Source organism: Tiliqua scincoides, chromosome 16 (assembly GCF_035046505.1).
Source record: "Tiliqua scincoides isolate rTilSci1 chromosome 16, rTilSci1.hap2, whole genome shotgun sequence".
NCBI classification, from domain to species: Eukaryota; Metazoa; Chordata; class Lepidosauria; order Squamata; family Scincidae; genus Tiliqua; species Tiliqua scincoides.
Window position 1 is genome coordinate 2,768,782 of NC_089836.1, and position 22,500 is coordinate 2,791,281.

General features: G+C 51.3%; 1 protein-coding gene and 1 pseudogene across 1 annotated transcript in view; one reads left to right on the forward strand and one right to left on the reverse strand.

Annotated features, from left to right (window-relative positions):
• FIBCD1 (fibrinogen C domain containing 1) overlaps window positions 1-22,500 on the reverse strand; it is a 64,429-nt gene that overhangs the window by 35,618 nt on the left and 6,311 nt on the right. Inside the window, exon 2 of the mRNA XM_066610862.1 lies at window positions 2,342-2,818. Within this exon, the coding sequence (XP_066466959.1) occupies window positions 2,342-2,818 (477 nt within the window). The remainder of the gene's footprint in view (window positions 1-2,341; window positions 2,819-22,500) is intronic.
• On the forward strand, window positions 14,382-14,495 carry LOC136635801 (5S ribosomal RNA; annotated as a pseudogene).

A 22,500-nucleotide genomic window follows, 5' to 3' on the forward strand; every position in this document is an offset into this window, starting at 1 on the left:
CTCTTAGCCTCAGACTGTTGGCCAAGTGTCTCTTCAAACTGGGAAAGGCCATGCTGCACAGCCTGCCTCCAAGTGGGCCGCTCAGAGGCCAGGGTTTCCCACCTGTTGAGGTCCACTCCTAAGGCCTTCAGATCCCTCTTGCAGATGTCCTTTTATTGCAGCTGTGGTCTACCTGTAGGGCGTTTTCCTTGTACGAGTTCTCCATAGAGGAGATCCTTTGGGATCTGGCCATCGTCCATTCTCACAACATGACCGAGCCAACGCAGGTGTCTCTGTTTCAGTAGTGCGTACATGCTATAACATACCAACTTGCAATTAACTCCCAGAATTCAGAGACTTCAAAGAAATGGGGGCACGCTTCAAATTGGACGCCACAATTTGGGAGATAGATGTGGCTATCTGAAAAATGGTGTTAGGGTCAGTGGACGCTAATAAGGCTTGCAATATCACAGAGTCCTCCAAGAAAAAATTGAGGTAGGGTTGGAGAACTGGATATTTCCTCCTGGCCTCATAATGAAGCAGACAATGGAAAAGAAGATGGGCTAACGTTTCTACGACACGCTGAGAACATGGACAAATTATTTCATGAAGAGGAGTACCATTAAATCTGCCCCAGAGAACAGCAGATGGAATGGAGTTACTACGGGCCATCGAAAAGGCCCTTCTAGTTTTTTGGACATTCCAAAATGTATATAAATAGTTGGGGATTTCCCCTACTCTAATCGGTAAATGAAAGTGTAATGGTGAACAAATGTTGTTGGCAGCCTATAAAATATTGGAAGTATGAATGTCCAGGAGTCTCTCTTTAATGAGCCGAAATGCCTCGTCTTGTGACAAACGGCCAAGTAAATCAGGCTCGACTCCCAATTGTTTTATTTTTGTACTCCAAAATTTAATACTCAGTGCCATTCGGTGACTCTTTCCATGCAAAAGGATGTCAGTGGTGAGTACAGAGAATTTTGCTCGGCACGATTCCAGAGTCTCCCATCCGAGTTCTCCTCGGCTCCGATAAACCCAACCGTGGTCACTTTGGCCCGTTCCCTGGCACGTTTCAGCCAGATGTCATCGGAGACTCTCCGAAAGCAAGCTTGGGGGCCTCGCGCGGGCGCCGCAGGAAGGGTTGGCCATTTTGTTTCTGGGCTACGCACGTTCGCTGCGGCGCAGGGGAAGTAATGGGTGTTCTGTCTTTCTCTCTAACCTTGCCCCAGGCATCGGTGCTGAATTGGCAGGGCTGCCTTTGATGGCCTCAATCGAAATGCAAAAGAAGTTCACCGAGGTAAGCCAATATCCTGAGGGCTCGCCACTCTCCGGCTTCTTTTCGTGCAAATTAGTTCAGGCCTTACGTGCAAAGCAGGTTGGGGTTATGTCTTTTTGCAGTTGACTCCTTTTCCCCCTTTTCCTGCAGCCCTCCCCAATGAGGAGCTCCATGCAAAACCCTTTCAGGGCTTCTTGCAAACCCAGATGCCCTCCTGCCCTGGAAAGCCTTCACCACGTTTGGGGCCTGAGGCATTTGATGTCAGGATGGGAGGAAAAGGGGATCGTTGCTCAAAGATGGTGGCGTGTATCCTGGTGAAAAGGTTACCCGTTTATCCCAAATGACCACCTTCCTCCAGCTTCTCAGAAGGCCAGGTGGCAAAGGTGACCTCCAGCCATTTTTGACCCAGTGCTGGGATCTGCTTGGGGAAAGCTTCCCATTTTCCTAGGGTTGGCAATCCTGTGACATCCTCAAGCCCTGCCCTTGTAATTTCGGGGTTGGGTTTTGATACAGTGAACCTTCTTTTTCTGTGGACCACTTCCGGTTTATGTCAGTAACTCTTCCAGGCACATCCAGGAGCTGTTCTGAGGCTTGGGGAGTTTGGGTGCAGCCTCCCTGTGTCTCACGACGCCCTCTGACCAGACATTGCTAACACAAACCAGATATGCTTCTGATTGCGTCCAGGAGGCCTTCTGAGGAGGTTGGCAGGCCAGCACAGCCTCCAGGTAAGTTATTGCGGCACTTTGACCTTGCCTCCCCAGTGGATCTCATTATCCACTGATTTTGGTATCCACGGGGCACCGTGGAACCAACCTCCTATGGATACAGATGGCCTTCTCTACTTCCAATTGGGCAGCACTACCAGGTGACTTCCATTCACTGGAAAGTTAGTGAGGGGCTTAGAGACCAAGGCCTCTGTGGGGGATAATAATAAGATTGTTATAAAGTTGAGACCCGGACTCCCGATCGTACAGCCCTATCCCTAAGAAAATTGCCCGAGTTGAAGACTCAATCACTGCCTCCCCCAACGTATATCCTGTGGGGTTCCAGATGGTTGCATCTTGCCACTTCACTCCATTTCCTTACCTGTATGAGGCGCTCCTGCTCATTCTGCAAGGCGTTCAACTCTTGCCCCATGGCGCTGTGGCCCTTCTTCAAAGCATCGCAGTCTGCCCGCAGCTGCGTGGCGTGGCTGAGCAGCTTGGAGACCTCGTCGGACAGGCCCACGAGCAAGGCCCTCTCCTGCCCTTTGGAGGACTTGGTCTCGGCGTCGTGGTCCGACACAGCCCTCAGGAGGGAAGACTGGAGACCCTCCAAGCGGGTGAAGCCGTTGCCCTGCTCCGGGCAGTTTGGGTCGATGAATATGTTGACCCGAGAGCCGTCCGCTTTCTCGATGGTGACCAAGGCGTTGGCCTCGTCTGGGTTGGTGCTGATGACGGGCGGGGATTCGGTGACGGGCGTGTGGTAGTGGTTCATGAAGAGGATGGCCCCGGTGACGGTGACGGCCAGGAGGACGGCCACCGAGAGGAGCACGGTGCACAGAATGTAACCGCAACTCATCCTCTGTAAACAGAGAGACAAGGACGGTCAGCAGATCGCTGTGGCGGCAGTCGTGGAACAAAATCTGGTGACGGGCAGGAGAAGGTAGATGGGGGTCAAGGCACAGGAGGGTGGCGGGAAGGAAGCAAAGGGCAGGCAGGCATTCACTGCCCCCCCCAATGTAGTCTCCACCCGAGGCAAGGGGCTCAGGCAACTTGGCAACTTGGCTCAGCCAAGTCCCTTGAGGGACTCGAGTCCTCAAGTCCCTCGAGTCCCAAGTCCCTTGAGGCAAGTCTATAATAAATGTTATTGACGTTTCAAAGATCCGAATAGACCTTGGCTGTAAAGCTGCCCCCCCCACACACAAAATGTTGTGCCCCTCCCAACACACAAAATTGGGCCCCCCTGGGTCGTAAGACCGACCCTGATCTCTCCTTTCAAACCTTGCCTCTGCCGCCAACTCACAAATGGGTTCTCAACAAGCTGTTGTTATCTCCTCCCCACCCACACCTCGAGAGCTGTTGCACAGATTAGACGGGGGGGGGGGGAGAGAGAGAGAGAGTGAGTGAGTGTGTATGTGAAGTACTGTACTTGGAAACACCTGACAGCCAGCCAACAAGCACTAAATGTTGTTATTGCTTTGAAAAGGGCCCTTAGACAGGACCCCTGGTTCCTGGAATGAGGATCATTGAGACAGAAGAGAGGCTCAGAGAGAGACGAAACATTTGCACACCATAGAAAACCTCGTACTGAACATAAGAACATAAGAAGAACCCCACTGGATCAGGCCATAGGCCCATCTAGTCCAGCTTCCTGTATCTCACAGCGGCCCACCAAATGCCCCAGGGAGCATAAGAACATAAGAGCAGCCCCGCTGGATCAGGCCGTAGCCCCATCTAGTCCAGCTTCCTGTACCTCACAGCGGCCCCACCAAATGCCCCAGGGAGCATAAGAACATAAGAGCAGCCCCACTGGATCAGGCCATAGGCCCATCTAGTCCAGCTTCCTGTATCTCACAGCGGCCCACCAAATGCCCCAGGGAGCATAAGAACATAAGAGCAGCCCCGCTGGATCAGGCCATAGGCCCATCTAGTCCAGCTTCCTGTATCTCACAGCGGCCCACCAAATGCCCCAGGGAGCATAAGAACATAAGAGCAGCCCCGCTGGATCAGGCCATAGGCCCATCTAGTCCAGCTTCCTGTCTCTCACAGCGGCCCACCAAATGCCCCAGGTGGCCACCCTGGCACAGCGGGGGGCCGCAAACCTGGCTCAATTGATGAACGGGGCTGTTGATCTCGATAAATCAAGAGCCGGCGGTATTAGCCGGAGAGCCTATGAAGCCGTGGCACATCCCATCATAACTGGATGCCTTCTCAGAGCTGTTGCATTCAGGCAAGGCTGGGCGGTTGCAGGTGAAGGGGCCAATAAGGAACAGCTCCAAGAGGAGAGGTTGCTCTGATGGCCATCACAGGTAGCCTGAAGCTTCCCCAGGGATTTCTGATCTCCACCTTCCCGCTAGGAGAGTGTGGACTGAGTCTGCCACCTTGCTCCTTTTTGCCTCCTTTCGGTCGCATGCCATCTTGCCCACTGCCAGCCCTTATGTGCAGGGACTGAGGAGTGTGGGGTTCCTGGTGTGGGGAGGGACCAGGAAGTTTCCAGAGGTTCTTCCTGCTCGGTTTCAGGGACTGAGCCTCTTTACCATATTTGCATTCCGCTTTTCAAAGGGGTTTGGTGGCGGTGGGCCAAGCTACACGTGACACCCAAACGTCACATAAGGGCAGCAGTTTGGTCACTGGGAGGCCTTGAACTCTCTCTGCTCAGTCTCCCATCTCCATATTTATTTTTCACATTTTTATACCACCCTTCCTCTGAGGAACACCCGGCGGTGTACAAAGTTCCTCCCCCTCTTTTGTCTTCACAACAACCCTGCAAGGTTGGTGAGGCAGAGAGAGAGAGAGAGAGAGTGACTGACCCAAGATCACCCAGGCTTCATGACTGAGTGGGGATTTGAACCTGGATCTTCCAGGTCTGTCTCCAACTCCAGAACAACTACAACATCCTGGCTTGTCTTAGGAAGATAGTACCTCCTGATCCCCCCCTTATAGGGTCAAATTAAGGAGAGGAGGTGTGTGTGTGTGCTGAAATTGCAACACCGGGATACAACAGCTGACACATTTCTGGTTGTTTTTTGTGTGCCCTTCTGTTTCTGCTGCCCGTAGACCACCTGGCCTGAGAAAACGACCTGAGTTTCCCTCTAAAGGTGAACAGGGAGATATTTGACCCCGGGAGAGAAATTTACCCAGCAGCTCTGCAGAAAGCAGAACTGATAAATGGTCCACTCGAGAGGCCAGGCAATGAAATAACAGAGAAGGAGGGTCAGGGATTCGATGCTCTTCTCCGGTCACAATTTTTTTTTATTTAATGCAATAATAAGGAGCTCTCGTGTGTGGGGTGGAGGGAGGGGGAGTGGTGAAGACCCAGTGGCGATGGGGAATTACGCCTGCCATGTTTTCCCCATCACCCCGTGCATGGCTGCAAAAGGGTGGCTTAGCCTCCCTCCTCTTTAATAGGTTCTGGCAATTGGAAGCCTTAAAACATTGCTTGAAAGTGATGGTTGGCAACCTTCAGTCTGGAAAGACTATGGTATAAGCCTACAGCACCTGGTATTCCCAGGCGGTCTCCCATCCAAATACTAACCAGGCCTGACTCTGCTTAGCTTCCAAGATCAGACAAGGTCAGGCACGTGCAGGGATACAGCCAGCCATTTGTCTTGATTTTTTGGAGAGGTGCACAGGATCCAAAGAGCTGAGCGAGATGCTCAGATGGATGGGGCGTCCCCACCTCCATCCACCCAGTTGCTCCCACCTCCTCTCGCTCCCTGGATTGGCAAAGGTGGGGGAGGCAAAGCAGATAAGTACGTACGGAGGAGTAGAGTGGCGGGCTAGAGTGTTGCAGACCAACTTCCTCTTTCGCTCCCCTAGTGGCGGGCTAGAGTGTTGCAGACCAACTTCCTCTTTCGCTCCTCCCAATCCAGGGAGCGGAAGGAACAGAGGCTGGCATATCACCTGCTTTAGGTTGAGCAGCGTAGGGCACACCCCATCAGAAGCCCAAAGGTCTTGGGCCTTCCCTGGGAAGCGTGTGCCCCGATGGAGCGAAACAGGCGGGGCTCAGCAATGCGGGAGAGTCTGTCTCCAGAGTCCTCAAATCATGTCACATCTGGTGGTACGGAGGGACCGTAGCCCTTCTGTGGGGTGACTGCGGGACCGGCCGGCGAGACCAGAAGCCCAAGTGGAAGCACTCCTTGCCTGCCTTGTGTGGCTACATTCCGTGCCTTGTCCGGCTACACCTGGAGAACAGGTGATGATGTTCTCCTGACCTCCGCGTCAGCTGTCAGAAGGCATTGAGGCTTCGCACGGGCAAAGTGTTGCATATTCAGGGAGACGAAAGACTCCTTTTCTCTGGGAAAAAAAAACTGCCAGGCAGTAAAACTGCTGCCTTGGCAAAGTTCAGTGTTTCACAGTTGCCCTCTTCCATCCCCGCTTCTCCAGGCATATCTATCAGGATTGACAGCTTCCTTCAAGCACCCTTCATTTCTGCCCTGCAGCCATTTGCATGGTGGCAACATCAGACAGGCCTGCGGGGAAAAGACAGGGGGAGGAAGGGGCTGCTTTCCCAGGACCAAAGCCCCCCTGCCCTCTCTACTCCCAGGTTACGCTTTATTGCAGGGCAGCCGTGCAGGTGGTGACTCTGCCGTCCCGGGTCATGCTTGCTGCCCACCTGGAAGTAACTGCGCCGATGTGATGTTGCCACAAATGCTTCCAGTCCCTGCCCTCTTGCAGCCATTCGAATGGAACAAGTCACTGCAGGGTGGGGGGGGGAACCTGCCCGCTTTAAGCAGACAAAGTGGCCGGCTTGTTGGAGAGGCATACGACTTTGAGAGCCGCTGGGAGGTGGGGGGAAGCTGCCATTTCGAGCACCTGTGCCCCCACTTGGGGGGGGGGGAGAAAATGCTATCCAAAGCAAAGCAAAGGGAATGGTCACCAGCTTCGAAAAAAATGGCGAACACAGTGCCACCTGCGGACACAGCATCCCTCCAGGCCCCCTTCAGCCGCACAAGTGGTCACGGGGTTCCCAAAGTGTGCGTCAGGCTGACAAAGGCACCATGGGATCTTCCCAGTTGCCCCTCCTGCCTGCTCCTATCTCTCACGAGATTTGGGTGCTGCCATCTTGGTTTTTGTGAGAGTCAAGATGGTGGAACCCATTCTGGGGGGGAATCAGGTGGTCCAGGGGAAGTGTCTGAGATAGCAAAGTCCTCCAGTGGAAAGGAGCTGGCCACTGTAGGGCATCTTGGACCGGTGGTGGCAGATGCTGTTTCGTTGCCTTTTGGGTTGATGTGCTTCTGAAAGCCAGAGGTCAACAGGAACAAGGGAGGTGCTAGAGTTAAACCAGAGAGCGCTGATTAGATAGATGCGGTACTGAGATGAAAGGGTGAAAGGTGGGAGCTGCCCATGGAGAATCTAAGGGCGAGCAGAGTCAAGAGAGGCATCGCTACTCTTCAGTGCTGGGGTGTGGGACGGAAAGAACTTTGTTTCAGCCTTGCTGTTGCAAGAGAGGCAAACTAGCAGTGTGATCCAGGGTATGCCTACTCAGAAGTAAGCCCCCAGTGGGACTTACTCACAGGAGTCACAAGAGTCCAACGGGACTTACTCACAGGAAGAGCTGCAAGCTTGCAGGCTTGCTCTTGCGCAATGAGTACTGTTGCCCTGAGCCTTCCTTAACAACCCTGTCCAAGAATCATCTCTGCTGGTTGAATTGCTCATCTCGGGAGGTGCCCATTCCTGGCTGCCTCCTTGTCCTTGCCTGAAGGTCTTGGACATCTCTAGAGGGTCTTTAAGCAGTTACGTAAGAAGCAAAAGCAAGCAAAAACTGGAGCCGGGGTGGGAATACCTCACCGACGAGAGATGAGCGGGTTCTGAGTTTCAGGCTAACTCCAAATCTGGCCCTTGCTCAGCTGGAGAACTACATCCTCGGCGCAACGTCCTTCGGAGGACATGGAGTTCTCCGAAGATCTTTGTGAAGGAACCATCAGAGGTAAGGGAAAGGAAATGTCTAGCCCAGCCGTGTTGAACCAGTGTGCCCTGGCGCATTGGTGAGCCGTGAATGGTCTGCAGGTGCGCCGTGGGAGTTTGAGGGAGGGTCATTTGTTAATAGTGCCCTTGGGGGTTGCAAACCTCCCCCCAGCAGCATGGTGTGCCTTTTCAAGTGCCAAAAAAAAACAACTGATGACAATTCTAGCGCCTTGTCAGTGTGCCGGGAGATGACAAAGGTTGAATAGAGCTGGCTTAGCCATTCTTGCTTGATGTGAATGCTTGAATCCCATGTTCACTGGAGCCCCTCCCCGAAAGGTGACTTTTTAAGTTAACATAGGAAGCTACCCCCTTATTCATCTAACTCAGCGTTTCTCAAACTGTGGGTCGGGACCCCCTAGGTGGATCGTGAGCCCATTTTGGGTGGGTCCCCGTTTATTTCAGTATTTTATTTTTAATATATTAGACTTGATGCTACCGATTAGACATTTGGAGAAATGTCACAGATCTATACGTTTAACAGGCTGCTATGAAGATACTCTTAACCATGATAACCAATGGGACTGACTCCTGGGTAAGTGTGGGTAGGATTGCAGCCGAGGATAGTTAAAAATGTTCCTGCTTGATGAGGTCACTTTGGGTCATGACATCATTTCCGGTGGGTCCTGACAGATTCTCATTCTAAAAAGTGTGTCCCGGTGCTAAATGGGTGAGAACCACTTTCTCTGCAACTGAAGGAGGCCTCAAACCTCATGCAACCAGAGTTCATAAAGGTCCATCTTCTTCTATGACTATAGCTATCCCTTGAAACCATTTGACAGGAAGTCCTCTGATGCCCGACCTTGGCATCAGATGTCAGGCATTATGATGTTTGATCTTGGAAGCTAAGCAGGGTCAGGCCTGGTTAGTACTTGGATGGGAGACCGCCTGGGAATACCGGGTGCTGTAGGCTTATACCATGATCTGGGAAGCTAAGCAGGGTCAGGCCTGGTTAGTACTTGGATGGGAGACCGCCTGGGAATACCGGGTGCTGTAGGCTTATACCATGATCTGGGAAGCTAAGCAGGGTCAGGCTTGGTTAGTACTTGGATGGGAGACCGCCTGGGAATACCGGGTGCTGCAGGCTTCTACCATGATCTCGGAATCTAAGCAGGGTCAGGACTGGTTAGTACTTGGATGGGAGACCATCTGGGAATACCAGGTGGTGCAGGCTTATACCATAGTCTTTCGAGACTGAAGGTTGCCAACCTCTTGAATGTCCCCTGACTGTCTGAAGTATGATCTTCACACATACTTCACACATGGGAGCACACATGGGAGGACACAAGGGAGGACCTCCTTGGTGGTGACTACTAAACTTCCTGTTTTCAATGACAGTTGATGCGTTTGTGTTGTAGATCTTTCCTTTATGTTTCATTATTTTGCTAATTATGTTTTATGGTGCCTAAGTCTCTCTCTCTCTCTCTCTCTCTCTCTCTCTCTGTGTGTGTTTTTAATTGCTCATATGTTGGTTTAATTCCGGCTTTGATCTGGCTTTGGGTCTCCTGCGAAGAGGCAACTTTACCAACAAAACAAAATGACAGGCTGGTCGACCCTGGCTGGCAGCCATGCTGCAGGCAAGCATCAATTCTATTTATTTCACAGAATCTCAGAGTTGGAAGGGCATCTTGGAGGTCATCCAGTTCAACCCGCTGCTTGGCGCAGGCCTGTCTGAGAAATGGCCGCCCCGCCTCTATTTATTTAAAATAGAAATAAATATTCAAAGTGGAAAAAAAAAATAAAATGTATTATTCAACTTTCAAGGCAGGCTTTCGGTCCGGTTGAAGGTCCGATCCAATCCATTTCTTGCGCCAAAACGAGTGGGATTTTGGGCAAAAGGCTAATTATGGTCTGCTGGAATCTGAGTTTGATGTTCACTAGAACTCCAAATTCCTTCTCTCGTGTGTTCTCATATGTTCTGGGCAAAAGCAATCACGTATCCCACAACCATCTTTGTGGCCAAGGAAATGAGAGCCGAAAAAAGACAAACTTCATTTCCAACCCAACTTAAATCAAATGGTCTCCGATCTGCTCAGGAATAATGAACGGTTTTATTGCACAAATTCGTGCAAAACCAACCATGGCGTGGTCTTGTTTTAAATGCTGCTGCTGGGAAAATCGCAATGCTTTGTAAAATGGAGGTGATTTGTCTCCCCTAAATCGAGCAGAAGACGACAGGGCTTTGCTTGGTTCTGTGTTCAAAATCTGGTCTCCCAAGCTAACCTAAAGAGACTGGGCATTGAGCTCCAATCAAACGCGATAGACCTATTTAATAAGTGCACGGAGGGACATGCTTAAAATAAATCTGTGCAAAGCGGAGGGTGTAATTTGGAACATGAAACAGCAATACATTACCCTTTACTTTGTCTTTGAGAAGGGACAACATGCTAAAACTTCAGCCAGCTAAAAACCCCAGAAGCCACGACTGATCCTGCGAGTAAGTTGATGCGTACAAAGCAGAGCAGAGGAGAAAAGTCGTTGGGAAGCACTTGAAGGCAATTTCAGTGGGGACCTGACCCAGTGGAGGGTGGGCAGGGCAGAGCATAGCTCCCTATACCAGTATGGGTGATTGGCAGCAACTGCTCATGCCCGATCTCATCTGATCTGGGAAGCTAAGCAGGGTCAGGCCTGGTTAGTACTTGGATGGGAGACCGCCTGGGAATACCGGGTGCTGTAGGCTTATACCATGATCTCGGAAGCTAAGCAGAGTCAGGCCTGGTTAGTACTTGGATGGGAGACCACCTGGGAATACCGGGTGCTGTAGGCTTATACCATGATCTGGGAAGCTAAGCAGGGTCAGGCCTGGTTAGTACTTGGATGGGAGACCGCCTGGGAATACCGGGCGCTGTAGGCTTATACCATGATCTCGGATGCTAAGCAGGGTCAGGCCTGGTTAGTACTTGGATGGGAGACCGCCTGGGAATACCGGCTGCTGTAGGCTTATACCATAGTCTTTCAAGACTGAAGGTTGCCAACCAACCATGGGTGATTGATTTCCTCCAGGGTGGCCTTGGAAACTCCCCCCCCCTCCAAAAAAAAGTCCTTAGCTAAGAAGAAGCACCCAGCTCAGCAGAAAGCCAACTGACAGTCCAATCCTATGCATATCTACTCAGAAGTAAGACCCATTACAGTCAATGGGGCTTACTCCCAGGAAAAGGTGGATAGGATTGGGCTGTGAGACATTTACCTAAGGTACTGAGGTACCAGTCCGCTCTGCCTCCCCTACGCACGTGGGTAGAGGAGGAGATGCCGATGGACAGATAGATCAGAAAGGGGAATGGGGCAGACAGAAGGAAGCAAGAAGGTAAGCTTTGATTGTGCCCCCCCAGGGAGGAGAGTGGGTGGATTTTTCCTCCCCTTCATTTCACTCAAGAAGGAGGAGACAGTGGGAGCTGGTGGAACTCACTTCTGAATCAACACTCAAAGGATCAAGTTTGGATACACCTTGTATATTTACCTGGGCTATTTTTAGCTCCCCCTTTTCTACTTTTATGTGCTTGTTTTAAACTATGGCCGCCCAGGCGCAGCGACTGGGCTGAAATGCACTTCGTGGAAAGATGCATCTCAAGAAAGTTTTGAAGGAGACCATTGGTGACCAGAGATGGGAACACTCCAAGGCATTTAAAGTTGGGGTTTTTTGATGGTTTTTGTCCGACTTCTTGGGCCTTAGCTATTGGGATGAGCTCTTAAACTTGGACATTTACCACTGAGAGTTAGAGGTGGAACGAATGGGCGGTTTATCCAGGTTATTCCTAAGATCTCCACGAGGGCTGCCTGATTGAGCCGCCGTGATTCAATTTGGATGTAAAATAATCTGATATTAGAACTGCAACACCCAGCAGATTTTTCCCCGGGGCTGTCAAGCTACAGAGAAGCCCCCACATTACTGTGGATAGATGACAAGGCTTTGCTGCTTTGCAGGAGCGGAGAGTTTTTATTAGACATTATGGGATGCCAGGCTGGGAAGAAAACCAGTCGGGGGTGAATTGTACGGAGGTGAAGGTGGGGAGCTTGAAAAGCCTCCCCCCATCTCATAAATTCACAGTTAATGATCATTAAATTGGAGATGTCTGTGTCCTCTGGGGCAGCAGAGAGCATGTATTCCCCCTCTCCTAGATGACTGGTGGGGGGGGGGGGGCGTGGAGAGTTGGTTTGGTGAATTGGGCCATCAACATTTATTTAGACAGGCCTGCAAAAGTGAGGGTCAGAAAATTTTTCTTTCAAAATCCATGGTGGGTTTTCTATGAATTTGGGGTGCAGATTCCAAAAATGGCACCCGTGTCTCATTTTGGAGCTGTGGCGTAGTAAAGGGTTCAAGCAGCTTCCTTGTGAGGATAGGCTTTGCCAAGAAGAAGCTGTTTGAACCAACTCACAAGGCGGTGCCCTCTCTCCGAAACTGGGCGTGGTAGAGGAAAACCAATGCCGTTTATGCAATCAGCACCCCAAATATACCCAGGATCAGATCTAACTTTTAAGTGCGTTGGCCTGTGTTATTTATTTTTCACATTTTTCATACCCAAGGAGTATACTCTCAGGGTGACATAGATAGTCCCTCTCCTCCTTTTTGTCCTCACAGCAACCCTGTAGGAGAGGGGAGGCTTGAGAGAGCGTGACTTGCCCAAGGTCACCCAGGAAGTTTCATGGCTGAGTCGGGATTTGAACCTGGATCTTTCAGGTCGATGTCTGACTCCTGAAGCGCTACACCATCCTGGCTGTTTTGTATGACTTGTCTGGCAGTGGCCAACCCCCCAATGCCTCTGCAAACGCCATGCCCCTTTAGGAAATCTCTCCTCCAACCCTATTTTCTCCATGAAGCCTTTGGCCAAACCCTGGTTGCTCCAAACCCTGGTTGCTCCAAACCCTGGTTTGGTCCAAACCCTTTGCTCCAAACCCTGGTTGTAGGAGTGGTCACAGTGAGCACTGGACAGGCAGGGGGTGGGTTAGAGGGGGTGCCCAGCCTGGCCGACTTTTGAGGTCACCCAGCTGGCAACAGTCTGAATCTTGCATCAGAGACGAGATATAGTCCCAATAAGTATAGCCCTAACACTACCCCTGCCTTTGCAATAAAAAAAATATAAAGTACATCTAATACAAATATACGTCTTTTGATGCATCTTGGACACTGCGTCCTGGTCATCCCGGTGTCGGATATTTGTGTCCGTTTTCTTTGTGTCCTGGACAATTGAATCACGGCGGCTCAATCAGGCAGCCCTCGTGGAGATATTAGGAATAACCTGGATAAAACCGCCCATTCATATGTCCGGGACACAAGGAAAACAGACACAAATGTCTGACACCGGGATGACCGGGACGCAGTGTCCAGGATGCACTTGATTTCTGATGCTGTGTAGTTGCGGATGGCCTGTACTGACAAGGGGTGGGCTAGATGATCTTGTGGGTCCCTTTTGACTCCATGAGTCTACGCCTCTTACGTTCACACCATCAGGATTCCTAAAGCAGGGAAGGGTGGCTTAAAAATGGTGGCTGTCACAAGGGCTGTTCAATTCATCGGAAAAAGCCACCTCTAAGAGGCCAAGAAGGCAACCCAGTTACGAACTCGAGCTTGTTACACGCTACGGTTGGGTTAGGCGAGCCGCAGCCCGTGCGAAATGAGCGCTGTTATTCCGTCACCTCTTTCCCCCTTCCTCTGTGTGCGCCGTGGTGAGGATCAGAGTCTCGTGTTCTGAGTGACAGATCACATTTCATGGAATGAAAGGCACCAGAAGACAAAAGCAGCTCTCCTCGCCCGGGGAGCGAACGTGGCAGAGCAAAGGAGCTTGTCTCACCAAAGGGGAAAGCAGGGGAGGGTTGGTTTGTCTCCCAAGGCCCGGCAAACACAGGCGCAAGAAGGATGGCTCACTGGAGACAAATATCGGGACGCGCTCGACGGGGAAGGCCAGAGGGGGGCACATGTGTCATCAAGCTGCCTGGAAGCCAACAGAGATGATGGCCAGGACATGTTCAACTCATTGTCGGCACAGCAAAAACCTCCAAGAGCACCCCAGGGACTCAGGAGTGGGTGACAAGGCCAAGAGAGCTCCTTGTCGCTTTTTCACCAACGGCAAATGCCAAACTTCTTGGGAACGTGAACTCAAATGACCCTCAATAGCAGCGATGGGGCGGAAAGAATATGGTTTGCGCTGCAGTCTGAAATTCCAGCCTGACCCGGTAGACGGCACCAAGTCCTCTTCAGGGACAAGCTTCCAACCTGGTGCATAGATCTGCTTTGGGTTCCGTTCACAACCACCCTTTGCATTTATAGCTATTTAGAATCCACTAAAGTTGAGTGGCGGGAGAGTCGTAAGAAAATATATCTTCACCCACTGTGTTATCAATCTGCGGAACTCCTTGCCACAAGATGTGGCGACGGCATCTAGCCTAGATGCTTTTAAAAGGGAATCCATCACAGGTTACAAGCCATGATAGGTATACACAACCTCCTGGTTTTAGAAGAAGGCCACCTCAACTGTTACCCTGCACATGCCCGATCTCGTCTGATCTCGGAAGCTAAGCAGGGTCAGGCCTGGTTAGTACTTGGATGGGAGACCGCCTGGGAATACCGGGTGCTGTAGGCTTATACCATGATCTTGGAAGCTAAGTAGGGTCAGGCCTGGTCAGTACTTGGATGGGAGACCGCCTGGGAATACCGGGTGCTGTAGGCTTATACCATGATCTTGGAAGCTAAGCAGGGGGCTTAGCCCTGGGGGCTGGGGCTAAGAATAGGCCCTCAGTTTGGCTGTACTTGTCGTAAGAGGCGACTAAACAGCCACCGGGTAGATGGGACTCGTCAGCCTAGGAAGGCAGCTCATCTAAGAGAAGGAAACTCTGACCTCAAACCTCCACTGCCTTGTGGCTACATCCAGTTCTGGAAAAGGCTTCAGGAGTCAACCTCGAGGCAAAATCAGGAGCCGGAGTCCCTTAGGCAGTTCATGGCTGAACACAGTCACGTTCTGGCAACTCCTGCGACGCCGCTGGAACCAACCGTATTGGCTTCTGCCTTTCCATTGGACCATTCCAGCGACGTGGAGAGGGGGGATTTGCTGCATGGGTAACAGCCTATCCTCCATACCTTCTTTACCCAGGCTTCGCGCACTGGAGAGGACACTCCAACTTCGCCATACGGCGTCGGCACAACACGGGAAGCAGCAGTTTACCGGTTATAAGTCTTTGCTCGATTGGCGTAGAGCATGACGCCAGGGGCTGCTTCCGACGGTGGGAGAGATCATTCCTTTTCAGCCACACTAGACGCTGTGCCAGAACCACCTTTCAGAGCGCGATACCATAGTCTTTCGAGACTGAAGGTTGCCAATACATAAGCAGGGTCAGGCCTGGTTAGTACTTGGATGGGAGACTGCCTGGGAATACCGGGTGCTGTAGGCTTATACCATGATCTGGGAAGCTAAGCAGCATCAGGCCTGGTTAGTACTTGGATGGGAGACTGCCTGGGAATACCGGGTGCTGTAGGCTTAGACCATGATCTCGGAAGCTAAGCAGGGTCAGGCCTGGTTAGTACTTGGATGGGAGACCGCCTGGGAATACCGGGTGCTGTAGGCTTATACCATAGTCTTTCGAGACTGAAGGTTGCCAACCACCTCTGAATGCCAGATACAAGGGAGGGCACCAGGTTGCTGCTCTCTTGTCTTGTAGGCACTCTGAGGCATCTGGTGGGCCACTGGGAGATCCAGCAACCTGGACTAGATGGGCCTTTGGCCTGATCCAGCAGGTCTTCTGTCCCTGTTTTGATATTCATAACCACCCATTGCATTTATAATTATTTAGACTGCTCGGGGAACTTCGCGTGCGTTATCAATGGACTGTAGAGTTGGGTGACTACCAGAGGCTATCTAGTCTGACCTTCTGCTCAGTGCAGGAGAGGAAGAATGAGAGCCTCCCCATCAGATAGCTTTCCCCCTTCTGCTTGGAGCACACAGCCATCCCAATAGATAATTGCTTCCATGCCAAACCGCTGTTAGCATGGAAACATGTCTCCTAAGGCTTGACCCAAATCTATCCTTCTGTCACTCTTAAGCGCATAAGATGTGTCCTCTGGGGCAGCAGAGAGCATGTGTTCCCCCTCTCCTAGATGACAGCCCTTCGGGGCTTTGAAGAGTCTCCTTATCATACCCTCTTCGGTCATTTCTCCTCCTTGTTAAACATGTCCAGCTCCTTCAACCTTTTTCCCTGCAGGGTTGGTTTTCCAGACCCCCGACCAACTCTCTTGGTCTCCCACTGAACCCACCTCAATTAGTCCACAGCGGGGCTGGGAAAAGCTTTCAACTTTAGGAATCCTGGACCTTTAAACAGTTGTGTAGAAGAGGGAATTTCAGCAGGTGCAGCTTCTCACCTGTGAGAGCTGCTATCCCCATATTTTCAGTTCAATCTGCTAAACAAATGGGGGACTTAAAGAATATGACTTGACAAAACCCCAGAGCCTGTTTGTGGGTGTCATGAACTCTGACTTGAGGGCACGAGCATAGCTAATGGGGGGGTGAGGAGTACAGGGCCCTGGGTTCCAAGACTCCAGGTCATATGGTGGGTGCCACTTCTCCAGTGGATCTTGGTGTCTAACACCCCACCCCTTGGTATCCAGGAGACCTTCTGGGTTTTCATCAAGTGGGGACTTTCTGTTTCACAACCAAGACTTTCTGTTCTGTTTCACAGCCAAGACTCTTATTGCTATTCTACAGCGCTACAGCATCACAGGTTTGGACAAGACAAAGCAGATGCGTATCCAAACGGAGGGCTGCCTTCTCTCTCTCTGCATGATGGCACGGCAAGGCAGAAATCTAACTGGGGAAGCACTTTGCAGCCTTGCTGCCCAATGCTAGGAGAACCAGCTATATAGCTGTGGAAGATACAGTAAGTCAAAGTAGTCAATAGGAATTTTAGTTTGGTGTTTTGGGTTTCTGTTGTGGGATCCACCAAGTGCTTCGTGCTTGGGAGTTATTTGTTTGCCCGTTGACCCCACACAGCTGGCTCTGCTGGGTTGATCGGCCCAAATGTTGAGGGCCCTCACGCCTACCCTGAGCAGTATCTCCGACTCTGACCCTGAGGGGAACACTTGGGGTGAAAAGGCCAGCCCCATACCTATCTCAGATCTCTGTCCCAACCTGGGCTGAGCCCACCATCCAGGAGCCAGGGAACCAGAGCGAGCCCAGCTTGAACAACTAAGGCCACAAGCCTAACCAGGTCTATTCAGAGGTAAGCCCTATTTCGTTCAATGGGGGCTTACTCTCAGGAAAGTGTGGTTAGGATTGCAACCTAACCTTCCCTAGAGCTACACCTCAGTGCCAGCAGTGGGACAGGCTGAACAAAGGCAAGACTCCAGGCCAGAGGTCTGTCCCTTTACTCTCTGCTATCCAGGCAGGGGAGGAAGAGTCTGGGGAGTCTGGACTGGGAGGTATATAAGGCCTCATTCTCCTTCTGGCTCTTGCTGGAGGATGTGGTGTGCTTGGAACTGCCCGGGGTCCTGAAACTTGGTCTTGCTTTGCTGCTGTCAGACCTCATGGGGATGGGGCTTCCAGGACTTGACGTGACTCAATACTCCCCCCCCTGACTCAGCAGAAACCGGTAAGCTCTGCCTTGACTCAGCAAAAACAACCAGGCTCCACCTGTATCAGAAAATGTCCACTGAGCCCATCAGAAGCTGAGACAAGGATAAGGGGTGTCCCATCCCCTGCCCTCTCCAGCCTTGTCTGGTAACATAACGGGCACCCTGCCAGTGTGCCCTGATTCAGTTAAACATAAGAACATAAGAACATAAGAACAGCCCCACTGGATCAGGCCATAGGCCCATCTAGTCCAGCTTCCTGTATCTCACAGCGGCCCACCAAATGCCCCAGGGAGCACAGCAGATAACAAGAGACCTGCAAGGCTTCCTGGGAATTGTAGTTAAGAACATAAGAACAGCCCCGCTGGATCAGGCCAAAGGCCCATCTAATCCAGCTTCCTGTATCTCACAGCGGCCCACCAAATGCCCCAGGGAGCACCAGATAACAAGAGACCTCATCCTGGTGCTCTCCCCTACATCTGGCATTCTGACTTAACCCATTCCTAAAATCAGGAGGTTGCGCATACACATCATGGCTTGTACCCCATAATGGATTTTTCCTCCAGAAACTCGTCCAATCCCCTTTTAAAGGTGTCTAGGCTAGACGCCAGCACCACATCCTGTGGCAAGGAGTTCCACAGACCGACCACGCGCTGAGTAAAGAAATATTTTCTTTTGTCTGTCCTAACCCGCCCAACACTCAATTTTAGTGGATGTCCCCTGGTTCTGGTATTATGTGAGAGTGTAAAGAGCATCTCCCTATCCACTCTGTCCATCCCCTGCATAATTTTGTATGTCTCAATCAGTTAAGTGGGTCCTGTGGCTCAAGCAAGCTAAACCACTGAGGTGAGCAAGTCCAGAATTGCTGTCCCCCACCAGAAATGAGTTCATTATGGCTGCAATCCTATGCACACTTTCCTGGGAGTAAGCCCCACAGTGGAACTTGGTTCTGATGATGCACACTTGAACAGGCTTGCACTGTAAGTAATTTAAAAGGATCCTGCAAGCACAAGGCTGGTGTCATGGAAATGCGCAAGATCCCTTGAGGAGGCAGGGTGTGGCCCCTTGCTCTGGCAAGCGTGGGGTTAAAAGCCTAGGCTTTGAGCAGCGGCAGTGTTGCACAGCTGCAGCCACTAGAGGCAGCCAGGTCATTACAGGGTTAAAAGTAATACCTGGAGTAGTGAGAGTGGATGGGTGTAGAAGGAAGGAGCATGAATGAATGAATGAATGGAAGGAAGGAAGACAGACTGGTGTGTGGCTTCTCAGAACCAAGATGGTGCTAGAGAAGGTGGAGAGGTAAAGGAGGAGGACCTCTGCAAGTTGAACAGGTGAGCTACCTATGGCGGTAGGGCAGTACCCAGCGGTGCTTTCTGCAGAATTAGAGCTATTTTGAGTAAAGAGGGGAACTAACTAGTTTGAAGTGGGCATAAGGTCTCTGGGCCAGGTTTGGGAAGGCAATTTGGGCTTTGGTTCCATCTCACCATCAGTCATTGCTTCCTTCTAATCAGACTGCGAATGGACCATTCTTGTTCGTATCTGTGCCCCGGCGGTGGCTTGAAATCGCCGATTGGCTTGTGCCAATAACTGGAACACCATAACTCCTTTCTTCCCACCCACCCCCACAATCTCCAGACTTAAAAAAAATAAATCTTTTTTTTTGTTTTCAATCACAGAAAAGAATGCATAGATGGGCCTCAAGAACAAGGAAAGCGCAAAGTTAACCTGAGCTGCTCTTTTTAACGAGCTCTCTTTCTGATTAATTTAATTAAAAATAACCCACACTTAATAAGAGTGCTTAATCTTCTTGGGGATTAGGGCAGAACTTTTTTTCCCCTCCTTTTTAATCACTCTTCAGAGAACAAACAGAATCTTTCTCCCACCAGCAAGGTGGCCACTGAGAAGGCCTTTCCACTCGTGGTCAACCACTGGAGAGAAGACACAATCCAGGTCAGATGGAATCAAAATTGGAATCCCCTCCCCCATATTAGTCAGGGTGGAGTTTTCCGGAGAATTGTAATACGATGAATTGCTGCAGTTAATAAGCTAAAGATTAAATTACCTTTCTAACGCTCCCCTTTTAATCACTGGGGCGGATGCCAAGCAAGAGTCTGACTTCAATTTGAAGCAGGGGGTCCTTGCCACAAAACAGTACTCTTTCTAGAGAAGTCCTACTGGACTCGTGCTCTGGATCACAGACTAGCATGTCTGTGTCTTCAGGATGAATAGAGCAAACTCCTAGGCATGCTCTCTTTCTCTTTTTGGGTTCAAATTGCCCCATGGATTTATCAGGGGAGGCCTGTTGCTGCTTCCCCCCCCCCCACTCCCTAGATTGGAAAAGGAAGGGATGAGGGGGTGTGCAGAGGAGAAGAGAGTGGCAGGCTAGAGTGACTGAAGAAGAGGGAGTGTGAAGGAAAAGCAAGTAGCAGGAGAGGGGCAGGCTAGAGTGGCTGATGAGGGGTTGTGCAGAGGAGAAGAGAGTGGCAGGCTAGAGTGACTGAAGAAGAGGGAGTCTGAAGGAAAAGCAAGTAGCAGGAGAGGGAGAGGCTAGAGTGGCTGATGAGGGGTTGTGCAGAGGAGAAGAGAGTGGCAGGCTAGAGTGATTGAAGAAGAGGGAGTGTGAAGGAAAAGCAAGTAGCAGGAGAGGGAGAGGCTAGAGTGGCTGATGAGGGGTTGTGCAGAGGAGAAGAGAGTGGCAGGCTAGAGTGACTGAAGAAGAGGGAGTCTGAAGGAAAAGCAAGTAGCAGGAGAGGGAGAGGCTAGAGTGGCTGATGAGGGGTTGTGCAGAGGAGAAGAGAGTGGCAGGCTAGAGTGATTGAAGAAGAGGGAGTGTGAAGGAAAAGCAAGTAGCAGGAGAGGGAGAGGCTAGAGTGGCTGATGAGGGGTTGTGCAGAGGAGAAGAGAGTGACCAGCTAGAATGGCCAAAGGGGAACAGAGTGAAAGAGGAAGCAAGAATAGCAGCCGAGCCCTAGAGCATCTCAAGGGAGTCTCTAAGAAGTGTCTGAGAAGCAGAATCTGGTATATCATCAGCACTGAGTAGGGGGTTGGAATAGATGACCTCAAGGTTTATTCCAGCTCTCAGAATCTGTTGGGTAAGGGCGGGCAGCATTAGACACACTGCCTCAGGCACCTCAGGAGAAATTGGGCCAGCCCTGAGGACAATCCCGATTAGGTCTAGGGAGGGGACAAAGAGTTAAAGACCCCCCATCCCTGCACAGTGGCCATGATCTGGATCTTCCCACCATGTGCTCCATCTTCTGTTCAAGAGCACTCACAGAAGCTTCCTGCTCTCCACTGAAAATCACACATAATTTGACTCTCCATGTCCCCAATTTATTTCCAGGTTGTGCTCAATATTTGAACACGCTTTCATCGGATCTGCCCTCCCCTCCCCGCCGCTTAATCTCCTTCTTTGTAAGCTAAACACACTCGGTTATTTCGCCGTGTCCTCGCTGGGTTTGTCTCTGAGTACCCCTGCTTGTTCTTGCAGCGCTCATCCGAATCCTCTCCCCGTTTATCTCCCTCCTCTCTGAACAAAGATAACCAGAACCGAATTCCCTTCTCCACAGGGGAGCGTCTCTGACTTGGGGTAGAATTCATTTCCCGAGCCGTGGAAAGCTCCGCTGGAAGGTCGTTGAAATCGCCTCTTCCCACTTCTGACCCAGAACAAAGGCGGGTCACAAAGGGACCCCTGCCTTGCCAACCCCATGGAAACTGCAGTTGACATTCTGTGTTTCGAGGAGTCTGTAGTTCCGTGGGACAATTTGGTGCAGAGAGGTCCAGGTTCAGCTCCCACCATGTGCCCATTAAGGAAAGATCTCCAGGAAAGACAGATGGGCCTCTGGTGAGGATCACTGTACAGTGGGCTCTTGATATCCATTCCAGGACCCCTTGCAGACACCTGTTTCCACAGATAAGCAAAACAGCAGAAGGGCCTCGGGGAATTTGGTGTGCATTTGGGCATGTGGTGGGCCGCTGTGAGATCCAGGAAGCTGGACTAGATGGGCCTATGGCCTGATCCAGCGGGGCTGCTCTTATGTCCTCATCCTCCCTGGGGCATGTGGTGGGCCGCTGTGCGATACAGGAAGCTGGACTAGATGGGCCTTTGGCCTGATCCAGTGGGGCTGCTCTTGTGTTCTTATGCTCCCTGGGGCATGTGGTGGGCCGCTGTAAGATACAGGAAGCTGGACTAGATGGGCCTCTGGCCTGATCCAGTGGGGCTGCTCTTATGTTCTTATGCTCCCTGGGGCATGTGGTGGGCCGCTGTGAGATACAGGAAGCTGGACTAGATGGGCCTATGGCCTGATCCAGTGGGGCTGCTCTTATGCTCCCTGGGGCATGTGGTGGGCCGCTGTGCGATACAGGAAGCTGGACTAGATGGGCCTTTGGCCTGATCCAGTGGGGCTGCTCTTGTGTTCTTATGCTCCCTGGGGCATGTGGTGGGCCGCTGTAAGATACAGGAAGCTGGACTAGATGGGCCTCTGGCCTGATCCAGTGGGGCTGCTCTTATGTTCTTATGCTCCCTGGGGCATGTGGTGGGCCGCTGTGAGATACAGGAAGCTGGACTAGATGGGCCTATGGCCTGATCCAGTGGCGCTCTTCTGATGTTCTTATGTAGAGCCTCCTAAAAGTGCCTACTGGTCACGTCTGGGAGTTCCTCTGAGGTCCTCCAGCCACGGGCTCTCCCCCCTCCCAGGAGATATTGAAATCTTCAGATGCCATGCATCTGGCTAAAGACGGTCCAATGTATCTCCTCCAACTGCATTCCCCCCCTCCCCAAATTGATAATTCTCACAGAAAGGACAAAAAGAAATAGCCCAGCATAGATTTCATTGGCAAAGGTCTTTTGTTTTTCGATAAGATTATGGCAAGGTTGAAGCTTCCATATTCCCGCTGTAGCGGGAGGCTCTAATTCGCAGCTTGTGCATCAATCTAGCCCAGGTCAGGTCAATGTTTTGGTGGAGAAGGTGACGCTTGTGGGAGGGGTTTATAGGAAGTAAAGCAGGTGGCTCCAGGCGTAAGGTCCATAAGGG